Raw genomic sequence first — 24,005 nt, forward strand, 5'->3', positions numbered from 1 at the left:
CTTTCATTTGACCATGTGGGGTGGCCATATTCTGCGAAAAAAAATGTTACCCCCTTTTCGCATTTACGGGAAGCCCCTCGTTAAACTCAACACAAAATGGCACCACGTGCTATATGTAAGGGAATTCATAAACCACACGTTCTCATCAAATTTGGTGGCAATAGGTCCAGCCGTTTCCGAATAAATCGGGTGTGACCGACAGACAGATAGACATCGAATCGATTCTAATAAGATTTAGTTTCATACAAAACTCTTCATATATCCGTTCAAATGAAATGAATAATAGTATATTACTATAATTTTTAATAATTGACTGCAGAACCTCCCTAAAGTTCGTCCTAGAATCATAAATTCAATATTTTTATAAACACAAAACCTTTCATACCTGAAGCGTTCAGCTTGCGGTTTCCCAATTTGTTAAGTATTTGCAAGCGCCAAATGCGATGAAACCATCTTTCCTTTTATAATGCATATATTTAAGATCACTTTTGCACCTCTCTCTCCGCCCTTGGGTTTTTAACAGTCTCTCTTTCAACTAGAATATATATTCTCCTCCATATTTCATGCACCTTTTTAATATATGGCAGTCAAGGATGCGTAATGCTGTACTGTGGCCAAATTCAAGCATTCAAGATAAAGTTACAACTGCTTTCTGAGTGGCCACCAGCAGCACCACTCAGCTTACTTTGGCTTTCATCAGGGATTCCGTCCATTTTTGGCGAGTAAAGTTATGATGGTGGTTTTTGTGTTTCTATTCCTTATTATCCTAGAATTTCGCGGGCATTGTAGGACAATTTCCTTTTAGTACCTAGTTGAGCCTACTGTCTAAAACACTTTTTACCCGCGCAGAGGTTTTGTTTGAAGACTTCTTTAGCTTCAGCATCAAATTTCATTTGCAATCGTCCGTTTCAATTGGCGTTTTCTCCAATGCCCATCAGTTCCGGAACGAACGTGCCCATCCAGAGAATGTGAGTGTATGTTATACTATTGTTTTGATCCAACTTTGGTCTACGTTTCTACGGTTCCCTTTTCAGTTTTTCAGAACAGTATCACAGCTCTCGGGCCTTTGGATACTTTCCCTGACTTTCCTGTTTATTCCAGAGAGAGGTCTTTTTCAATTTTAATGGTCTGATACCCATTACCCATTCTCTCCGGGTAGGACCAACCGTGATTCGCCAATACCCAAACTCTGCTCTGTTTCCATCCACATCGTCTTAAATTCCTGAAAAAACTTTAAGAAAACGTTAAAGACATTTTCAGTATCCATCCCCGCCCAGCAACTAGCGATAAAATTTGCTTTTTACACGGTATATAAACTTAATTATGGTCCATGCCCACATCAGAAGCAGGACTTTCTGCACCTATCAAGAAAATTTATGCGCTGCCTTGGATCTTCCGAATGACGACGCAAGCATTCTCCTCGACATTAAATTAGATTTTTGACCCAAAAAGCATTCACAAAATGCCTTTTATTTTTAACCCAAAGAGCACAGAAGAAAGGATACTATTGAGGCCAAGGAAACGAGGAATTCAAAAATCGTTTAGTGAATGTATTCGCCGAACACAAAGTAACGAAACGGGAAGCGGAGTTTCTCTAATGAAGTTTAAAGGTAAATTTGGAAATCTCAATTTTGTTTCTAATTGAATGTGGTCCGTTCATTCAGTGGGTCTGGAGTTAACCTCAGGTTGCAGGGAAGGAGGCGGCTGTTCGGCAAACATCCATATTATGCGCTCGGGTAAAATTAATTAAGGACACTCTTTTTAACTAATCGAATCCTTTGAAAACAGGCAACTAGTAATTTTAATGAAGTTTCCTTTCAAGTTGATACATGGTGAATAGCAAAAGGATGATTGGATCGAATTTACTAATTTAACACTGGAATTTCCTCTCATGTTGAGGGGCCAAGAGGAGATTGACGGGTCTTTACTGGTCTTTTCATGGAAAGAGGATAACAATTCAGTTTGCAACAAAGTTGCTATTCAGGAAATTGTACCGCTGAGTTCTGAGAGTGGATAAAATCCTTTTTAACTTTAAACGTCGGAAGTTTGGAACACTTAGAGAAAGAATGTATTCAAGGACTCTTTCGTAAAATAGTTTTGTTTCAATTTTAAATGAGTTGTGCTGAAGGGTTGGAAGGTTCTACTATAATCAGGGGTCACATTAAGTACTAGGACAAAACAAAAACTTCATTTATGTCGATATAAAAAAAATATAATGAAAATTTCCTTGGATTCAAAAATACTAAAAATCCTTTATCTTACGTTACGTTACGAGTACTTCCATCAATTCAATAAGCTCTCTTGATTTTCTACAAGATAAGATCTACAGGACAAAATTAATTGCCATTAATTCTCTTGGATAAATTATCAATAGACTAATAAATTGATTAATGAAATAAGCGTGTTAATGCCACTACCAGCTGTGATTGTTGGCGTTTAATCCGGTGCTCTCAACGTTCCTAACGGTCCTGTATTTTTTGTCTTCACTCCTGTAAAGTATTAGTAACACTTAGGACCTAGAGTATTGAGTCCCTCAAGGGGAAGAATTTTTAACCTCTTTGTTGAGCATATGGTATTGGTCATCGATACTTAATCATAGATTTAGTCCAGGTATGGCTTACTCAAAAAGGTGCTGGCCACTCCCTGCCTGGTCACTTCGAGTGCGCTGAAAGTATCCATGACTTTTGAACTTTACGATGTTCACAAGTCCACTAGTATTGGCATTTTCCGTCAAAATCTACTGGAGATGGTCAAGGATCTTTACTTCTGGAATCTTATCACAAGAGCCTCTCCAGGAGAAATTCTATGAGAATGCAGACCCGATGTTTTCGAGCACCTAATTAGTCTAAAGCCCCCCCTTTGAAAAGCTTGCCAGGACGCTTCTTCCCGGCCTCGGGCGTCTTCTGGGAATTTATCCGGATCTACCTGAACAGTGAGTAGATTTCATTTACTTTGAACTTGTGGGAAAAAAATACTAATGTAGTTAGGGATGGGTGGGGAGCGCTTATGCTTAATTAACGGCATGAGCTTTGCTGCATTGGCTCCTTCTCCGGCTTTAAAGCAGACTTTGTGATATTCTTGAATTTCCTAATTTCCGCAGAAACTGAACGTTTATTCTTCGAATACGGTTCAGTTTGGCATGGAAGCGTCTTCCCAGCAATTTACGGCACCTGCGTTTCCCATTGAGATTGTCTTCTGCAATAGTACTTCTTCGAACATTTGTTTATCGAGTTTTTTGGTTGTCCAGCCCACTACTGCAGTTTTTTTGATATTTTTTCTCTTGTCCTATGCTTTGCCTGGAAGATAACCTAATCACTGTACGTATATTCCTCGCTTAGCAGCCATTGAAGGACCGTCGTTAAAGTGTTGGGAACTAACGTGGACGGCCTGTCCGTCTGCCACATGCACTTTTGTCAGAAACGGTTGCACTAACTATGAATCCCCAGACATGCAATGAGTAACATGTTTATGCGGAGAATTTGCGCGGGCCACCATCTAGGTAAAGGAGGCATGTGCGAGGCCAGATAAAAGCAGCAGGATCACTCTCAAGATCATTCGACATCAACAACGGTCTACGACAAGGAGATTCCCTATCATTCGTCCTCTTTAACCTGATGCCGTGATACTGAGGTAAATGCAACAGGTACGATCCTCTTTAAGTCCACCCAACTACTGGCCTATGCTGACGATATCGACATCATGAGAAGTACCACCCGAGACGTACAAGCTGCCTTCATCCAGATCGAGCAGGCGGTAATCGGCGCGAGATCTTGGGCTACACATCAATGAAGGGAAGACAAAGTATATGATGGCAACGTCAGCACCGAAAACCAATCAACCAACAATATCAAACCGCACTGTTGAAACAGGAAGAATAAGGATAGATGAATATTATGTTGAGACCGTTGATAATTTCTCCTATCTAGGGTCGAAAATCACAACCGATAACAGCTACGCTGATGAAATCCACACACGATTCTTCGGGGCCAACAGAACCTATTTCAGCTTACAAAAACTGTTCCGCTCGAAACGTCTCACCATAGGGTCAAAGGTCTTACTGTACAAGACTATGATCTTGCCAGTCCTCATGTATTCGGAAACTTGGGTTCTTAGCAAGAAGAATTGCGAACTCTTGGCCGCGTTCGAGAGAAGAATCCTATGAAGAATTTTTGGCCCCCTACATGAGGATAACGACGAAATCTATGAGCGATACCATGACCGTCATCTTGTGGATAAAATCCGGCTCAATAGGTTACGGTGGGCGGGTCGTTAATCCGTATGGATGAGGATGATCAAGCCAGGAAAGTCTATAAGGGCAATATCTATGGTAGAAAAAGAAGACGAGGCAGACCTTGCCTAAGATGGAGCGATGCCGTAGGTCATGACGCCAGACAGCTTTTAGGGATATCGAATTGGTGGACCTCGGCGCAAAACTGGGATGTCTGGAGTTCCTTATTAAAGCAGGCCTAGACCGGATACCGGTTGTTGCGTCGTTGATGATGATGATGATCAAAAATGATGAGCTTCCGATTTTCGAATTATTTATCTTATCTACATGCTACATGGATAAAGATAGAAACGTGATTTTTTCACCACATGTTTATTGACATCTCTAGTATATGTGATAATGTGATCATTTTCAGCTTGATTTCATAGCTCATTCTCGGAATAGGTGTTAATTGCTGCCATGCTGGAGGGCGCTGTGTTCATCTGAGGGAAAAAAACTAAACGGTATTTTAATGTGGACAATATTCCACGGTCCGCAAACTAGGATAATTAGAAAATATTAAAAGGTAAATTTTTGCTGGGCTTTTAAACTTAATTTTTTGGATTTTGGTGTTTTTTTACGGCTTTTTTTATGAATAAAAAAAAACTACCCGTCCGATTGCAATTATCCTAGTTTGCGGACCGTAGAAATATGTATTAAAGAATCCGTGAAAATTTCAAAGAATTTGGTTGGATAGATTTCGAGCTATGGTGGCAGCCGATTTTCAAGATGCAGTTTCAAGAAAAACGCATTTGAAAATTTAAATGTGATTATCAACAGTAAAATTTTAGCTCACCATTAATCTGCTATACCTGGTCCATAGAGAGCACCCTCCGTTTCTTCAAAAAAGTCTTGTAAGGCCGATTGTTGCTCTCTGGTGTCAATTGCGGCTCTTTTAGCGAGGTCAGTCGATCGTCGTTCGGACCGCCAAATTCGCGCTTCATTACGGCGGTCGGCATAAACCTGACATATGTGACCAACTTGACATCCCATTGTCACTAGGATTTGAGAATGCCATTGAATCCTTCATTGAAAATAATTACAGCCAGAAAAGTGGCTATTTCTACATCCTTGGCCCCAGAATGAGGATGTTTAGGAGCGAAAGTTCAGATCAATGCAATAATTGTTATTCTGGGTCTCTGCTCCTAAACATCTGTTCAAGAGATCATCTCGTGACAAATCTTCGTAGATTGATTTGATGACTGTTTGAACTTCTTTAGTCGAAGGTGCCTTCTCGTGGTGGAAACTATCCACTTCTCCTTTAGCTTGCGCTTTGCGCCATTTGCACCAACTGTCCTCGCCTTTCGTCTGTAGAACATTTATGACAGAAAGTTGCCCAAATTTCTTGCTCCATTCCTTCTATCGAATTTGCGTGTCGACGAATAGCTAGCCCAGAAAATGTAGTGAGGTCCTTATCAGTAAGTTTTCCAGCCCCTTTTCCACCAATGCCTTTGTGATTCTTCTTTGCATTTCTAAGCCGCGTTCCCATTCTTTTCTCGACATGTCCTACGTACGTCCTTTTTTACTACAACATATATTTTATTATTTGCAGAAATTTGCAGAAATACCGGAGAAAACTCCAGCAAAATCCAATATACAATATACAAAACTTGTCGCAATTGGAACATCCATGTTCATGCTTGCTAAAAGTTTCTTTGCTGATGTTGATGCGAAGTCCTTTTTCTTCTCTGATAAGTATCGATTCCCATGAAATACTCGTTTTTTAGTGCGAGCATGACGTTGAACGTCAAAGCGATCTCCCTTCGTACTATCCATTTAAAAAAATTACAACACACAAACAGCACAATACTAACAACAAAATATAACTGAGTATAGCTTGAAAGCCTTTCAGTGCTCACTCTAGACTGGATTATCCTTTTTATTCCAAACAGCAAATAAGTTTAGGCAATTGATTGGTTTTTCATCTTTTTATATTTATACCTGTGTTCGAATTTATAAGGCTCTGGTAAAAAACTAATAAGTAAAAAAAGATTCGATGCTCTTTCTCATTGAGTACTCTAGCCGCGGCTGCAAACTCCTTACCTGTTTAACCCTGTAATTTCTGAAGGACTCGGAATATCGGAAAATCCCTTTGCCCACATATTCTCCACTATATATAGATACAATTCATGCAAAAAAAAAATCGATATCTCCAACCCGACACACGGAATGACCCCCTTAATGTGTGACCTATGCACTCCCACTTTCGCCTTCCGATAAAATCAACTATACGTGAGGTCTGTGCGTCAACCAAGTTTTTCGTTTGTAATAGTATCAGTCCAGCGTACTCCATCGATACGACGCAGACAGCTATTCACAGTAACAGTAACAGTTGTAGTCATTTCATATGTGCTACTCCCATATAGTAACACTGGAAAAACGCTAGCGCAGAACAGCCTCAATTCGATCTTCGTATTGAGATAACTGATTTTGCAGACTTTACACAAGGTAGCGAAAGCGGATCTAGCACTCCTAATGCGTCGGGCAGCATCCAGTTCGGTGCCACCGCCAGCAGAAACCATAAGATATATAAATTTATCAACGCCCTTGATGCTCTGCCCATAAATGCAGATAGGGGGATACGATGACGTCGGACTGAGAACCTTAGTTTTGATGATGTTTACCTGCGCTCTTTCAAAATTTAGAGCCAATTGGCCAAGGTCCATGATAAGGGAGCATGAAGAACGTCACCAATAAAAAGAAGAAATGATGTCGGTGTAAAGATGCAACCCTGGTTGACTTCGTTTTGGACCGCAAAATTTCCGAGGTTTTACCGAAGCGCAGCACGTGACATTTTGTGTCATCATATGTCGCCTTGGTAAAGCTACCAGTTTCTTTGGAATGTCCCGCCTACGTATAGTATGCGGGATGTCCTCCCTATTCACACTATCGAAAGCTTTCTTGAAAGCGATGGAGACAGAGGAAGCCAACATCTAAATTCTGCGCACTCTTCCAGAATGGTTCGTAGGGTGTTGATATGGTCAATCCAGAAGGATCCGTGGCGGAAACTAACCTACTCTCTGCCGATCAATCTTTCGAGATGTTATTTGAAGCGTTCCAAGATTATTTTAGCTATTTTCTTTCCATCGGCAGGAAACACGCAAATATTCTTCCAATTGACACACTCAAAGCGGGTGCCTTTCTTTGGCAGGTTTGCAATAACTGCAATAACTAAATGCAGTGCTGAGTAACTCTGGGCGGAGAAAGTCAAGCTAAGTGGTTTTACTCCGTTTGAATTCATTAGTGATCGAAATGATCTTTCTTCTACTAAGTGGAGCAGTCCCTATTCCATTTGACCCACAAGAGAGGGAACCTCACCAGATATAATATGGTTAAGAGCCGTGGTGAATTCTTCTTTTCAACTCTATAGCTGCTCGTCATCGTGAATGAGGAATCGACCGTTAACATCCTTCAAGAGACCATCGAAAGATTTGCGACCACATGAAAGATTTTTCGTATGCACTTCTGAAATTGTTACATTCCGCGGCATCTTTCAGTTCCCTACCAGCGTAATAGCAAATTCTCTTTTGTCACGGGGCACACTACACTGAACTTTCCGGGATTTCGTTCGGTATCGGAGTTCGATCGTGTCACGTCCGCCATCACTCGAGTCTGCTACCACTTGGCTTTTCACAGTACAAAAGCATATTCCCGCAAGAAGGAGGAGGATGCTCTCCAGATTTCCATCATTTTACCTGAATTGGGCACAAAGTGTCCACCTTATATCGTCGGAATTCTAGCTTGAGTTGGAAGAAGTCACCATTCTAAGGACCCTCGATACCGTTATCGGGGAGCGTGCACACATTCCAGTGAATAATCATAGTTCTCGATAGCCAAAGATAACCCGTATGGCAAATCTATACCCAGTCCCTATCCGAGGCTTTATTGACGTTTCATTAGTAACAAAGGTTAAAAATTTGAAGATTGCTAGCCCAAAAATTTCTATCCCTTTTAGTCGCCTGTTACGACAAGCAGGGAAGACTTTTAGTGTTTTCTTAAGCCCCAACTCACAGGGCTAATATGCGAACATTCATTATTAACCATGAGTGAGGACCGAGGAAGGGTTCTAGAATACCACAGATTGTTCTTAACGAATTTGTTTCATGGTCCCAATCATTGAACAGCAACTCTGCCGAGAAGAGTTACCATCGCACAGCATTTAATTACATCAGTGACATGTGTCGGCTTTTGGAATTCAAATTGCTACTCTGAGAAACCATTCCTTTTCAGCGATCGGCATAATTCGGTCGTAGATTTCCCGTTCAAATCTTTTATTAATATTGTTTAAAATATATATAGGCAGAATCGTCCTGAGGTTTGTTGATCTTCGGAAGTGTGCAAGTGCATTGCAACCAAACCCCTATCAAGCCTTTATGGTATGTTTATGATGAGTTTTCCCTATACTATGGGAATAGCAAAAAGAGATTAGATTTTCGTCTGCTACTTGTAGCCTAGTCTAAAAGCTACCCAACAGAAACTGAAAAACTTGATAGGGGTTTAGTTGCGATGGCATCTAAGTCTTTGGCTCTATTTTCGACAACCTTCTTCGCTGCTTTAGGGAGTCCTTCAGCAGTTACTTCTGAAACTTCATTGAGGTTTACATATTCTTGGAGTGTATTGACCTCCTTGGAAAAAGAATGTTAACTATAGCTTTCGTTGAGATGCACGCCCCTTGTCAGAATCGGTTTTCTATTACATCCACTGGAAGTGTCCGATTTTAATTCTGGAAATGGCCGCTTTCAGTTTTTCCCAGCCTTTCTAGTTGTGCGACTTCTCAAACTCAAACCCGTTCCACTACTTCCACTATTAATTTCCCTTTCCTAAGGCGTCTCACATCACATAAATTGCCCTCAAAGCCCTCACTTTGTTTGTAAATTCAAGTCTGCCTGCACCCTTCGACGTTCGACCGACGTGCCTGAGTAAACTTTTTCATAGTTAGCTTTTTTTCTCAAAAATTTAAGGTTCGGCCGGGGCTTTTCGTCAAATTAGTTTAAGTCCTGTTTAACCTATTAAGGAGAAAAGTAACTTGAGAAAACTAGTTTACCTGAAACACAATGAGCCTGTGCTTAGCCAATTCTTAGAAGGAAGCTGTATTCAACAATTTGTGATTGCATTAAATTTTACTTTTTACTCTGAATACTGAAAAATTGAAAAAATATGAAAAACAAATCATTCCCTTGAGCTAATTTACTGTAATGCCAGATTGACCGTGAACTTTATAATTCCCCTGATTTTTCAAAGTAATACGCCAGTTCCTCTTTCTAGCCTCTTTGAACACGTGCACTTACTTAAACGAACCAATTCAATTCTTTTATGCTCTCTCTTCCATAGCCTGAATACATTTATAAGGTTCAATCTAAATTTTTATTTTACCAACTTCCTGTCACCCAAAGAAGGAGGATCCCGGTATAGAACCTTTTCTCCATCTTTGAATCAAAGCAGATAAAAATGATTGAGCAATATCAGCTTTCGTATCCTGACCTCATTACTGCATATATAAAATATCGTTTTCAAAGGGACTCCAACATTTCTAACTGTCTGTTGGCACTCGTCTGCTAAGACAATACCAGCTGAAAACGTCTTTTATCCCAACAATCAAAAAAGAAATGGAAATTGTTCCGTTGCCGTCGGAAAACTCCCATAATGTCACATCTTCCATTATTTTGCCAAAAGAATGGTATCCCTTTGATAAGGGTCTGTTGTATTTATACATGCTTACATCCTACGCACCATTAAGAAGGTAATATTGATTTCGATTGAAATTGAAATATTGGAAATTGAGAAACAGGAAGTCAATCTTTTTCTTTCGGGAAACGAACAGAATAGGAAGATTTTCATGAGACTTCCTTTGGAAAAGAATACATGATTTCACTAAGGGTTAAAGGAATATCCCTGGATCGAAAAAAAATCATCCCTAGACACATGGGGAGCATACGTAGCAGCGATTTAGGTAGACTTTCTTAAGACTTCTCTTATTCCAATTTAAATGCAAAGACTGAGGAACGCTTACGGGAATTTGATATTTCCTATCTAAAATTCTAAAATAAACCAAGCAGAAGATATAATTAAGCTTCGAGAGGATTCAGATTCAAATTATTCGTTCGCCAAAATAGAAACGTAACATATTAGACAACAAAATTCATTTCAACCACCACCGGCATCTTGAAGAATATTTTGTAAAGAAGAGTGCGGATACAGATATTTCGAAGGAAGGATTTATTTTCAAATAAAATCCGTACCATATTGGACATTAATGTGGGAAAAGAAAAAAGTCAAATTTATCATGATAAATTATAAAGTGTGGAAGAATTTTCAAGCTCAATTTAAGCTCTATGAGCATTGATGAAAAGAGCTGATTAAAAGGCGAAAAACGGTATCTAAAGATCGAAAGAGCGAATATAATTCGCATGCTTCCAGTACATTTATATCCTGGATGTGTTCAACGAAACTTAACTTCTCAACTAAACATAGTTAATTTATGTGTCCATATTTATCCATATTCACACGAGAGCATTAAGTTCTTTATTAAAGATTGTTTTATGCTCCGCCTCAATTGAAATCCCTCCAACATACTTTAAAGCAAGTACACATGGTGCATTCAGTAACGACATTAATATACGCCATATGGTGGAACATTCAAAAGAAGTAGGTCCTCATTTTTGAAACGTAGACTAAAATTTTCCAAGCGCTGCTGGCTGATCACAGTGTCCCGCCTACGTATTATCCTGGATTGACTACTTTACCTGACTTAGGTTCCTGCTGTTATCTTTCTTTGTGATGAAATCATTTTTTAAGGTTTTGTGTAAACACAAAACCTTATTAAAATCGGTTTACTGTCTGTCTGTCTTTTTTTTTTTTTTTTTTCATCGTTGGAAGGTGGAAAGGTTCAAAACCTACTGCTGGCTCCTGCCAAACAGTTATGTGAGACTTCTACTCACTAAAACCACCTCCTTCCTCTTCCACTCTCCCCACGGGACTGCTATAAGCATTGCATCGTGGGGCTGGATCAGTTCTTAACTGCGGCGCATTATTGTTCGCTCCCTTTCTTGCTTTCTTCGCAGTTCTTCATGCCTTAGCTGTTCATGAATCATTTTCAGCTCAATTACCACTTGATTCCAAGCCTCCGTTGATTCCAACATAAACTCCACTATATTTCCAGGTGTTAAGCGCCTGTCTGCGATCGCCTAGTTCGCTGTGCTGTGAACCTTGGGCACTCAAACACAACATGCTCCGCATTCTCAGCGACGTTACCACATCTTGGGCACCATGGTGACTCGTCGTGTCCAAATCGATAAAGATAAGCCCGATAACCTCCATGTCCACTTAAAAACTGTGTTAGCTCGTAGCTTAGTTCCCCGTGATTCCTTTCCATCCATATTCGAATGTGTGGAATGATACGGTAGGTCCAACGGCCAGTTTGTGCCTCGTTCCACCTCTTTTGCCATTTTGCGATGGATTCTCGCCGTGCTAGTTGCCGTCGAAGTACAATAGACTCACCGATTGCATACATTTTGTCGTAGAGACGCCGACCTTCATCCGCCAAGATGTCTATGGGGATTGTCCCTGCCAGTACATATGCTGCTTCTCCTGATGTCGTTCGATAAGCACTGCATACCCGGAGTGCACTTAGTCGATACGCCATTCCTAGTTTTCCGCAGTTTGATTTGTTTTCCAGAACGGTTGCCCAAACTGGAGCTGCGTAGAGTAGCACGGAACTAACTACCCTTGAAATAAGACGACGTCGACTTTGTCTTGGTCCACCAATGTTCGGTAGTATCCTCGAGATCGTTACAGCGATGGAAGATGCTTTAGTTGCAGCGCACTCAATGTGTTTTTTAAAGTTGAGTCTTTTGTCAATCATTACTCCCAAATATTTAAGCGACTCTTGGGAGTAAATTGTTTTTCCACCAACTTTAATTGTTACGGTCGTGTCTTTCCTCCTTTTGCTGATTAGCACTAGTTCCGTTTTATGTTCAGCAAGTGATAGACCGGACTTTTTCAACCAGGAATTGATCTCCCATATCGCTTCATTTGCATAGATTTCGATCTCGTCTAAGCGTTTTGCCACTATTGTTACCCCGATATCGTCCGCAAAACCAATAGTTGTCACGCCGTTAGGAAGGCGTAGCGTCAGCACTCCGTTGTACATAATTAACCACAGTAAGGGACCTAAGACAGACCCCTGTGGTACGCCACACGTCATTGGGAATAATTTCTCTCCATCGTCCGAGTCGCAATATAATCTTCTTCCAAGAAGAAATGCAACAACGATGCGTACAATGTACTTTGGAACCTTTAGTTTGGTTAGAGCCTCTACGATTTTCGTCCACTTTGCAGTGTTGAAAGCATTTTTTACATCGAGGGTCACCACTGCGCAGCATTTGTCATCTTGTATTGCAGCGCGAGCCAGGCCAGTCACCATGCTGATTGCATCGATGGTTGATCTCCCCTTACGAAACCCGAATTGCTTGTCGGATAGGCCTCCTTCCTTTTCCGCAACAGCGAGCAGTCTGTTGTATAATACTCGTTCAAATAGTTTACAAATGGTATTGACCAAACATATCGGTCGATATGAGGAGGGGTCTCCCAATGGTTTACCTGGCTTCGGAATAAGTATCAACTTTTGCAGCTTCCATTGCTCGGGGAATTCTCCTTCTCTGAGGCATGCCGTAAAAACTTTAGCAAACATACCTGGTGCTGACCTGGCTGCCACTTTCAGGGCGATATTCGGGATTCCATCTGGCCCTGGGGTCTTATTTTCAGCGAATTTACTTGCTGCATCAAAAATTTCCTCTTCTACCACTTCAGGGATTTCGTCGGGGTTTACATGCACTTTAGGCAGATTTGTGTAGTTCACGTCCTCTGGGAAGAGAGTGTCCACTATGTTTTGTAGTAATTTTGGACAGGTAATCGGTGGGGAGCGCTTGCCTTTCAGTGATGACATTACAGACCTGTAGGCGCCACCCCATGGATCAGAATCAGCTTCGGTACACATCCGCTTGAAATGTTCGGATTTGCTCTTCGTGATAGCTACTTGCAATTTTTTCCTCGCGTTCTTGTATTGCATGTGCAGCTCAACGAATTCAGGTTGATTTCTTCTGCGCTGGGAGCATCTCCTAGCTCTGAGGCAGTTTTTCCGACATTCCTCAATTTCTGAATTCCACCAGAAATTGGGATTTCGTCTTCGGAAAGCGCTACGCCGTGGCATAGAGGCATCGCATGCCCGCTGCAATTTTTCCGCGGCCTGTAAAGCTTTTTCTTGTGCGCTTCCCGATACTAATGTGTCATCTAGAAATACCTCCTTGAACATTTCTTCATCGAATTTGTTAGTTACCCAGCTCATCGTTATTCTTTTTTGTGGCTTCATGTAATTCCTACGCGAGGTTTGGAAGACAATAGCCTGATGATCGCTGTGTGTGTACTCTTCGCTAACATGCCACTGCAAGTCTTTGATAAGGGTGTCACTGACGAAAGTGAGGTCTACTACCGATTGTAATTCTCCCCTCCGGTATGTGTTGGCTCCCCCAGAGTTCGCAAGTACGACATTTAGACGCGAGAATGCCTCTAGCAGTATTTGCCCCCTTGCATTTGTTTTTCTGCTTCCCCATTCTTCTGCCCATGAGTTGAAATCACCGGCAATTATTTTGGGATTATAGCGCCTGGCATCAAAAGATAGTTTCTCAAGCAACAAAGTGAATTCCTCCAGCGTGAGGCTCGGGGCTGCGTAACAACTATAGATGTATATACCTCCTATTTTGGCACGTGTAAATCCGTTCTCTGGATGTTTTTTTACATCTTCTATAGCACGACTTCCGCAGCTCCATATCGCGGCTTTGCTGTTTTTGTCAGCTACCCATACTCCGCTATGAAGATTTTCATATTGTTCGCATACAATAGCTACGTCGACATTATTTTCAAACACGCTCTGGGAGAGCAGGTCTTGGGCCGCTCGACAGTGGTTCAGATTTAGTTGCATAAACTTCATTTGTGCTTATTTATGAACGCCTTTCTGAATACTGGGCAATTACTGCTTCCTGCAATGTGGGCGCTGTCGCTATTTTTCATTTCGACACAGAACACGCATTTGGGCTTTCCGTTGCAATCCTTCGCAAAATGGCCTTGCTCTCCGCACTTACGACACAGACTAGATCTGTCTTGTGAGCTGGTACAGGCTTTCGCAATGTGGCCGAACTGCCAGCACTTAAAACATTTATGCACCTGACTTTGCTCTCGTATCCGGCAAACCACCCATCCAATACGAACTTTACCTGCTGCTATAGCCTTTTTTGCTGCTTCGACAGGAAGACTTATCGACGCTATCTGTGTATCCCCGTACGCCTTCCTGTCTGTCTGTCTGTCTGTCCGTCTGTCTGTCTGTCTGTCTGTCCGTCACACGCATTTTTCTCGGAGACGGTTATAACGATTGACACCAAATTTGGTAGAAAGGTGAGAACTGTGAACGCTCACGCATGCAGTGAATTACATCCTTTTACGGCGAATTTAAGGGGGGGTCCCCATACATGCCAAAGGGCACCCCCCCCCCTTTTTTTCATCAAATATAGTCATGTGGGGTATCAAATGAAAGGTCTCGATTAGTACTTTTCAAAGCCGTTTTCAGTTTTGACATTCGTTGGAAGGGTGGGGAGTGCGGGGGGTTGAAAGTGATCACTTCTTTAAGGGGGCCATTCTCAGAAACTACCAAACCGAAAAATCTGAAAAAAATCAAGAGGCTGCCACTATATGGTGCCTGGGCTCCGAAATACCTTCCATGCCGATATCTGTTTAAATGAAGTTAATAATAGTATATTACTATAATTTTTTGTAATTGGCTAGAAACCCCCCTTAAGTTCATCCTAGTACCATGAAATTTTGCAGTGATATAGGCTATAATATAGAGCATGAGCTTACCAAGTTTGGTGGAAATCGCACTATTACTAACAAAGTTATAATACCTCAAATTTGTTGCTTCTTTGAAATTTGAATACTATGAATGTCAATATCACCTGAAAGTGGATACTCTCACATAATATATGGATATATTACATGCTACGTACAAAGGAATACACAAAACCTTTCGTACCTGAAGCGTTTAGCTTCCGGTTTCCCGACTTGTTTTTTATTATTCGGCATACGCAGCTTGGTTACTTTGATTGGGTTCACGTTATGTGCAAATTTAGGTCAAGTAGATGATTTAGGAACAGCTTCGCCCATCTTTTCAGGGTAGTAGGGTTATGCATATGAGTGATCAGTGATGTAGGCAGCTTTTTTTATAGAGGTGGAAAGCATCAAAAGACACAGTGTGGAACTATAACCCACTAAATCAACTCTCCTCGCCCGCTATGCCCCACGAAACCATTTAGAGGTATTACATCGTGGGGCAGGCTAAAGTTTTACCTGCTTACTTCTACATTGAGAATTGCCTCCACCCTGCCGCTTTTTCGTAAACACTCTAACAGCTTATGGTTCTACTAACTGCATTCCACCCTTCTTAAAATTCAAGCATTGGCAGAATAATCGTCTCCACTTGTAAGGGTCTCGTCAAGAGAAGGTCAAGCTGTTCCCTCTCATTTACAAATCTAGGATAAACAAAGAGCATGTACTCAGGATCTTCGTTTAGACATTCTGGACAGAAGGGATAATGGTCATGTCCAGAAGGATGTAAATACCTATGGTATCCGCCATGTCCAGTCGTAAACTGAGTCAAATGATAGTGAGCATGTCAGTGGCTGCGTATAATCCAAAGCTGGGTGTTGGGAATCAGCCTCTGCCTCCACCTTCGCTTGTGGGAAATATCCCACATCCTGGTTGTGCGCGTTTTCTCTTCCAGTCCATCTGCAGCGCTATGGTCACTGCGTGTTTTCAAGTTTCATAATCTTTGCATCTTCTCTCTCTTAACGCGCTCAGACGATATTTTGAAGATAACTTTCTCCGATACATCTGAACATTAAAGGCTTTTGTCAAAACTGGTGCTGCACGCAGTAAAATGGATGAACACACTCTGGCTAGCAATGACTTCTTTGGCGGTTCCGGTCCTCCAATATTGGGCATCACACCAGTTAACGTAGCTACAACTTTCTCGGCTTTCTCGCTCGCGTAGATCAAGTGTTCCTTCAAGGCTAATCCATGATCTAGCGTAACCCCGAGGTATTCAATAAAAGTCTTTGACGCTGTTGTGCCACACAAAACTATAGATTTTCTTTCAGTTTGTCTGCTGATAAGTAAACCCTCAGTTTTGTTTTCCGCGAAATATAATCCATGTGATACCAACTAATCCTTGATCAGCTTAACCGGTGTCTCCATGCTCAGCCAACAGCCTCGAAGTGTTTGTCTACTACGACAATTACGATGTCGTCTGCATAGCCGATAAGAGTAGCTTGCCGCGGGAGTTCGATGCGCAGCAGAGTGGTGGGCCTAGCACCAACCCCTGAGGCATTCCGCCGGCGACCAAATATTCAAATAGGCTATGTTGCTGTCATAGAGGGGCTTTATATCCACGGAACAATTCCTAATGATTAGCTAAATATACGTGGACACATTAAGATGGCTTAGAGTTGTTATTATATGCTGTTAATGGGCTAAGTTAAAAGCATTCCTCACGTCGAGGGTGATAATGGCACATTATTTTTGGTATCGTCCTACCTCCTTATGCCTGCAATTGGTTCATCTGCCAGGTTGACGATTCACCACATTTCGTCATTCCACCTCGATTTCGATAATCTTTGAGCGTTATTTTTGTACCCTGGCACAGGCTGTGACCATGTTTCTGACAATTTGGTCAGATTTTTCTCTCGCTGTACCTGTTGGTTTGGAACTATAAATATTTAAATATTCCAACGAACATTTCCGCGGTTACTCATGGAGAAACACCTTGAGAAGCATCGCCCTCTTTACATTGCCTTTCTGGATCTAGAGGAAGCGTTTGACCGTGTACCACACGAACTCATCTGGTATGCTTTACGAAAACACTTCGTGCCAGAAGAACTCGTGCGCTGGGTTCAATTGCTCTACCATGATCCGAAAAGTAAAGTTCGAAGTATGGCGGGTGTATCAAAACCGCTTCGTGTCTCTGTTGGTGTTCATCAAGGAAGTGCCCTCTCACCACTCCTCTTTGTCCTTGTTATGGACACCGTCTCACGGAATATCCAACGTCCAGCGCCCTACACACTGGTTTATGCAGATGATGTTTTCCTAGCATCTGATAGCAAAAATGATTTCGAGCAACTTATTCAAAAATGGGATGATCGCCTCATGAAACACGATCTCAAAATGAATTTAAATAAAAATTAATTTTTGACGACCGATCCCCATGAAACAGGCACAATCACTGTCAGCGGCAGTGATCTGCCCAGAACTGAGCGATTTAAATACCTCGGATCAACGCTATCAACCAATGGAGAACTGCGTTATGAAATTACTTCACGCATTAACGCAACCTGGATGACGTGGCGTTCCACAACTGGTGTTCTTTGTGATCGACGTATCAACGACCGTCTCAAATCTAAAATTTACCGGAATGTCGTCCGTCCAGTCGCTCTCTATGGTTCTGAGTGTTGGCCGACTATAGAAGACAATGAACGGCGTCTTGCGGTAATGGAGACGAAGATGCTACGTTGGACTAGTGGCGTCACACGTTTAGATTACATCCGAAATGAGGATATCCGCGATCGTTATGGGATTGCACCGATCGTGGAAAAGTTCACGCAATTCGTGCTGACGAGAATTCACTTGCCATGATTGGTCTGAACATCGAAGTCGATAGTAAACGACCAAAAGGCAGACTTAAACAACGGTGGCTTGATACGCAAGATAGGGATTTGAAAGCCTCGAGATTGCACCCAGATCAGGCATTCAATAGAGCCAAATGGCGAAACCGATCACGACGAGCCGATCCCGCTTGTGAACGGGACAAAGGCTGAAGAAAAAGAAGAAGAAGATTTCCGCGTCAAACATCTTTGAACTCCACTTCGTCCGACGTAACGTTATGTCCTTCGGATGCCCCATTCTCCTATTCTCCATCAGACTATACTGTACAGTTTGATGGTCACTCTGTGTGTAGTGTTCACTAACTCACCAGGAAATATCCCTCATCAGCGCACTGCTTACGAAGGTAATGTCTACCACTGAACTTATCCTCCCTTTACGGAAGGTATGGATACTTCCGATGTTAGCAAGTCCAGCGGAGGAAATTCCTCCAGCAATATCAACCCGTTGTTATTAGAAACTTACTACTACCACTTGCTAGACCATGCGTTGACGCCTCCCGCGATGACAGTGAGGGATCGTACACTCATGTCTAACTCCAGTTCATGTAACATTCGCTCATGTTCCCCTCTTATTGCACTTGGCGGACCATAGCAACCACAGTATATCTAATACTAGTATCTACCTGTGGTAGCAACTATCGACATGAACACCGTTAACTTTAACTCTTATGAACCCTTTGGCAGACGTTGCGGCTATTTCTTCGAACGGATATTGTCCTGTCGTCCAAATTGTGAACTTTCCACTTTTTGAAATAATAAAAACTTGTTGTTTCTTTCTCGTTGGTGTGAATATTTATTCTTGCAAATACCGATATTTCGGGAAGCACTTGTTCCCTTCATCAGTGCTAACAACTTGTTAAAATGATGTTGCCGCATGTCGACTTCTAGCCTGATCATTTCTCTCTTCGCATTTCAACTGTCATTCTGAACGGACGCTCCGGGAATTTTGCAACCATTGTCGAGCTCGCATATAATAGAAGTTGTGGATTCCAAAAAACACTGGTGCCTTTTCTTAACCTTTTGGCGAACACACACGTGAGGCTCATGGGGGAGTTCAAGCGTAGTGTGTCTTTGAGCGCTATGTGTCAAACAGGCTTACTACAATTCTATCATCCGGAGCTGAGAGTCGAACAAAGTTAAACATATTTTAATCGGTACATTCCAATACAGTAAGAGAAACGTTAAGACGACTTAAGTCCAACATAGTTAGGTTGGATGGTCTATAAATGCCCTGTTGCACCATGTAGTCGAGTTCCATTTTTGCCGAATCATAGTTTCGGATGACGACTGTCGAGGGCGTTCTAAGATCGGGTTCAGAATAGCGCCGATAACTCGGAGGATGCGTTATAATTCGGTAGGACGAATAAGATTGAAATAGCTGAAACGCTTGCTCCTATATTTATTAAGAAACATACTTTATTAGGCTGTACGGTTGAGGGTCGTCGTCGCCTGTTCCACAACTAAGCAACGGCGACTCTCATTTCCCGGTTGTTTCTGGAAGCGGCATTGAAGCTCGCATTTGAGAGCTCTGCTTCCGAAGGGATCATGGTAGAAACAAATGTTTCGTCAAATTTTACATTTACTTCCCAGTAGGAATTCGGCAAACTAAGTTCAAGTCGAAATGAAAATAAGAGGTTTACTTTGTTGACTACAAATGTCTTTATTGAACAATTACTTTATTGAAGAAAACCCCTTATTGTCATCATCATCAACAACGACGCAACAACCGGTATCCGGTCTAGGCCTGCCTTAGTAAGGAACTCCAGACCGAGGTCCACCAATTCGATATCCCTAAAAGCTGTCCCTTATTTTCATGTAAAAGGCTGGCTGCGAAACTCACTCCAAAAATGGCTGATTTGACTACTTTCAAGTTTATTAAAACGTACCCCTACGGTTCTTCACTGCTTTGCGGTTGATCGTTATTGGTCACCTTTGAAACGATGGGTCAGATATTGCGTTCTCCAATTATCCTGTAAGGCATATCGGCCAGGATGATTATTTCCAACTAATCCGCAACCGCATGTTATAAAGAGAGCCAGACTCGAACCAATACTTCTATTCATCCCTGAGTGGGGGGGCCTTCATCCCGAAAACTTTCATCCAGGGTGACTCAAATGCATAGACTCCTTAACCTGTTCGTGATCATCCGCTTCACCACAATAGCACGGCAAGCGTCCTTAACCTCGTATATTGAAAACCAAACTTCTTTGGCAGCAATGGAACTTTTTATTCGTGTCCCCAGGATTTTATTTACCAAATAAATTAGGTTAGAATGGAATATGTCGGGAAAGTATGGCTGCACAATATTTTTTATCAGTTTAGCGAAAACAAAAAACGTGTATTCTGAAACAACTTTTAATTGCTCCATTTCCAGAGCAGACAAAACGAACAGCAAACATCCGGCAAACGCATTAAGAGGATCCTTTTTTTGTGTATTTTCCAGATGGAAACTATTCAGCCAAACAGAAATATCACAATCTACTCACGAATTTGAATTAGAAAAAACATTTGCAATTAAATCCTTGCCTGAATTCAAATATTCCTACGTATACGTAATATGAAATCCAATTTCTGCTCGCATTGTTAACAATTGAAAATCACAATTACCCACCCCTTTCCTTTTTCTCGCCCGATTAAAATATGCGAACCCATTGCATATATTGTGTACGACGAGGGAATGGCACAATGTAGGGTAGTGCGAAAGGTAACCTTTCATCCCATATTCTATTTTTCGTTTTTCATTTCCATTTTCAATTCATGGCGTCTTAATCAAATTTCATACGAAAAAGATGTTTCAAATTTCCTCTAAAGGACGAGCCTTTTCCATATATGTAGACATTGGACGCAATTTGTACAAATGCGAAATGGAAAATTTGTTTTTCTTTTCTCTGGCGTGAAAACTGAATTTCTTACTCGTTCCAAAGGATTTTTCACTTCAGCAGTCAGTAGTGACGATAGGATATAACCTTTTACTTTTCGTGCTTCTCGCTAGTGAAGATATAAATAGAATTTGAATTAGCATACTCGTGGATTGGATTACAAGAGCAATCAAATGCGTACCCAATCTTCCCAGCCTCGCCTCCCGCAAAGGCCCTGGAATACACATATTCTCAAGGAAAACTATTAAATATACAAAGGATCTTAAAATCGACCTCTTGATTTATCCTAAAATAGTGATTTCACTCTGCTCCAACTACGACAGATCAAAAGAGCTAGCTGGATTCCTTGTCAGATCTCATCACTGAAGCCTCCACACTACGTTGTAGATGCTTTAAATTAAATATCCCATTAAAATTGAAACGAGGCAAATACTTCCCCCAATACTCGAGGCAGGTACGTACTCGCATGTAGTATACCCACAGTCGCTGCTACTAATAGTGTGATAACATTGAAGCCGTCCAAAGTCTACAATTTTCTATATCTTTCAAATTGTTTCTCGTCCTTCATGGCGTTCTACTGAGCAGGCAGTGTTCCGAGATGCGGTATTTCGGTAACGTGAAGAGGAAGTGGTGGTTAAACGAAGCTGCTCTTCCAAGTACCGATACTTTCGTATTCCTGCTCTATTCTTAGCCTGTTCTACTCATGGCTGCTTTGTGGGAAATGCTCCGACTGTCAAGGATATGTGAAAGGAAGCCACATCATCACACAAAGATGTGGCAGTACTTGAAAGTTTCCCTTCGTCCCATCAGGAACACCAGCCACTGGGCTCCACGGAATGCTGATGTGAGCCCACCGACGGGGCACAAATGTGCATGAACATATGAGGTTCCGCTAAGGTATAGTGAAAATTTTGTACACACTTCAGGGATCCCCGATTCCTGATAGGATATGTAATGGGATACGCCAATATTCAGTTTTTGGATGGGAATTTTATGTCGTACGGATATGTTGTGTAAACTTAAGCCTCTTCAGCGTTACATGTATGTCCCATTACGTTCGATTTACTAAGTGTTTAGGGAAGAACTGCAGGTAGCGCTCCATGGCAACGGATGAAGGAGTATCCTCGCAGGATGTACCTCTTTCATGCCATGCTCCGCTCGATTCTCACCTTAATTCATATTGTTCGTCTTCCGTGCAATTTCAATATTAAAGTTTGAATTCTCCCATGAGGTATGCACATATGTATGTAGAGGAACACATGTACCTTCACTATATTTAGACCTAATCTATTGAAACGAAAATGAGGACTCACGTTTTTTCCTTCTTTTCTATTTGCAGCTGATCCTGACGGGTGTTTGTATAATGAGCTTGGCGCGGCGGAGAAATCGATACAGTTATTTGGTGAGTATTTTCCGTTGCCCTCGCAACGTGCCTTCACGATAAAGTAAATTGAAAATTCCCTGCATTTGATAGCATTGGAAACGGGATACAAGTGAAAAGTCACTACATTTTTATAGGAAAAGTTTTTATTGTGTAGTCAGTCGGGTGGCTCAATGAGCACATGTGGGCCGAATCCAATCAATAACTGTCCCACCATATCTCCTCAAGTGTGAAGAAAGAAAGCAGAAACATTCTCTTCGGTTGGGAGATGGATAAGATAATTCTTTGCAAGTAATACTCGTAAGTAATAGAAATCCAAATTATGGATGATGAATCCAAAATATGTATAATATGGGTTTCATCATAACAAATTGGAGACCATGATTTCGCTTAAAATGAAGCTGGGAAGAAATAATGACTTCTGCTGCAAATAATGAAAATCGTAAGACTAGCCTCAAACTACGACCTTTCCTTATAAAACCCTCCTAAAGTAGACGGGTATGATCGGCGTTAGCCTCCGGATTTTGCACTTAAACCTCAACCTCAACCTCTAAGATTGGTTTTCTTTTGGGGTTGGATTGGGTTTCTTCATACTTGTCCCGCTGCTGTGGACCTTACACTTTATTAGCATTGCTTATGATGACAACTGAGCCAAAGCATAATTTTATTAGCAAGAAAATTATCAATAATAATATTAAATCAAATCGGAAACAGGGAGCTTGGCGCGTGAAGTACGAAAGGGTTTTTTCCTTTTTCATTGCATTGAGAGTATGCAGCAACTGAAGATTTAACTACCTTCCTTGTTTCGAGATATCAAAACGAGCTTGGTGTCATATTCATCATCAATGGTGCAATAGCCGGTATCCGGTCTAGGCCTGCCTTGGTAAACAACTCCAGACACTCCGGTTATGCGCCGGGGTCCACCAATTCGATATCCTTAAAATCTGTTTGGGATCCTGACCTACGCTCCACTTCAAGGAGGGTCTGTCTCGTCTTCTTTTTCTACCATAGATGTTGCCCTTATAGACTTTTCCGGCTGGATCATCCTCATCAATTCGGATTAAGCGACCCGCATACCGCAACCTGTGGAGCCGGTCATGGTATCGCTCATAGATTTCGTCGTTATGTAGACTACGGAATCGTCCATGCTGATGTAGGGGGCCCAAAATTCTTCGAAGGATTCTTCTCTCGAACGCGACCAAGAGTTCGCAGTTTTTTTGCTAAGAACCCCGGTCTACGAGGAGGAAATGAGGACTGACAAAATCATTGCCTTGTACAGTAAGAGCTTTGACCCTATGGTGAGACGTTTCGAGCGAAACAGTTTTTGTAAGCTGAGATAGGCTCTGTTGGCAGCCAACAACCGTACGCGGATTTCATCATCGTAGCTGTTATCGGTTGTGATTTTCGACCCTAGATAGGAGAAATTTCCAATGATATCAAAGTTGCAGTCTTCTGTCTTTATTGTTTTCACTTAACGAACGCGATTCGATATTGTTGGTTCTTTGGTTTCTGTCGCTGAAGTTGCCACCGTGTACTTCGTCTTGCCTTCATTAATGTGCAGTTGGCGGGACCTCCAACTCGCCAATATTTTGGTTGTTGAGCAAAATACTCAACCCATCACTCCAATATGCCCATTCTGTCGGAAATCAGATTTCCCTCTTTGTCTCAGCAGGATGAGCATCTAGGTGTAAAAGGCTTCATCCTGCTGACTTATT

General features: G+C 41.7%; 1 protein-coding gene across 1 annotated transcript in view; it reads left to right on the forward strand.

The window, feature by feature from the left end:
- The window catches only part of LOC119649274, a 505,257-nt gene that overhangs the window by 439,072 nt on the left and 42,180 nt on the right, over positions 1-24,005 (forward strand). The window contains exon 5 of the mRNA XM_038051363.1: positions 22,249-22,311. Coding sequence (XP_037907291.1) covers positions 22,249-22,311 — 63 coding nt within the window. The remainder of the gene's footprint in view (positions 1-22,248; positions 22,312-24,005) is intronic.

Source organism: Hermetia illucens, chromosome 2, assembly GCF_905115235.1.
Source record: "Hermetia illucens chromosome 2, iHerIll2.2.curated.20191125, whole genome shotgun sequence".
NCBI classification, from domain to species: Eukaryota; Metazoa; Arthropoda; class Insecta; order Diptera; family Stratiomyidae; genus Hermetia; species Hermetia illucens.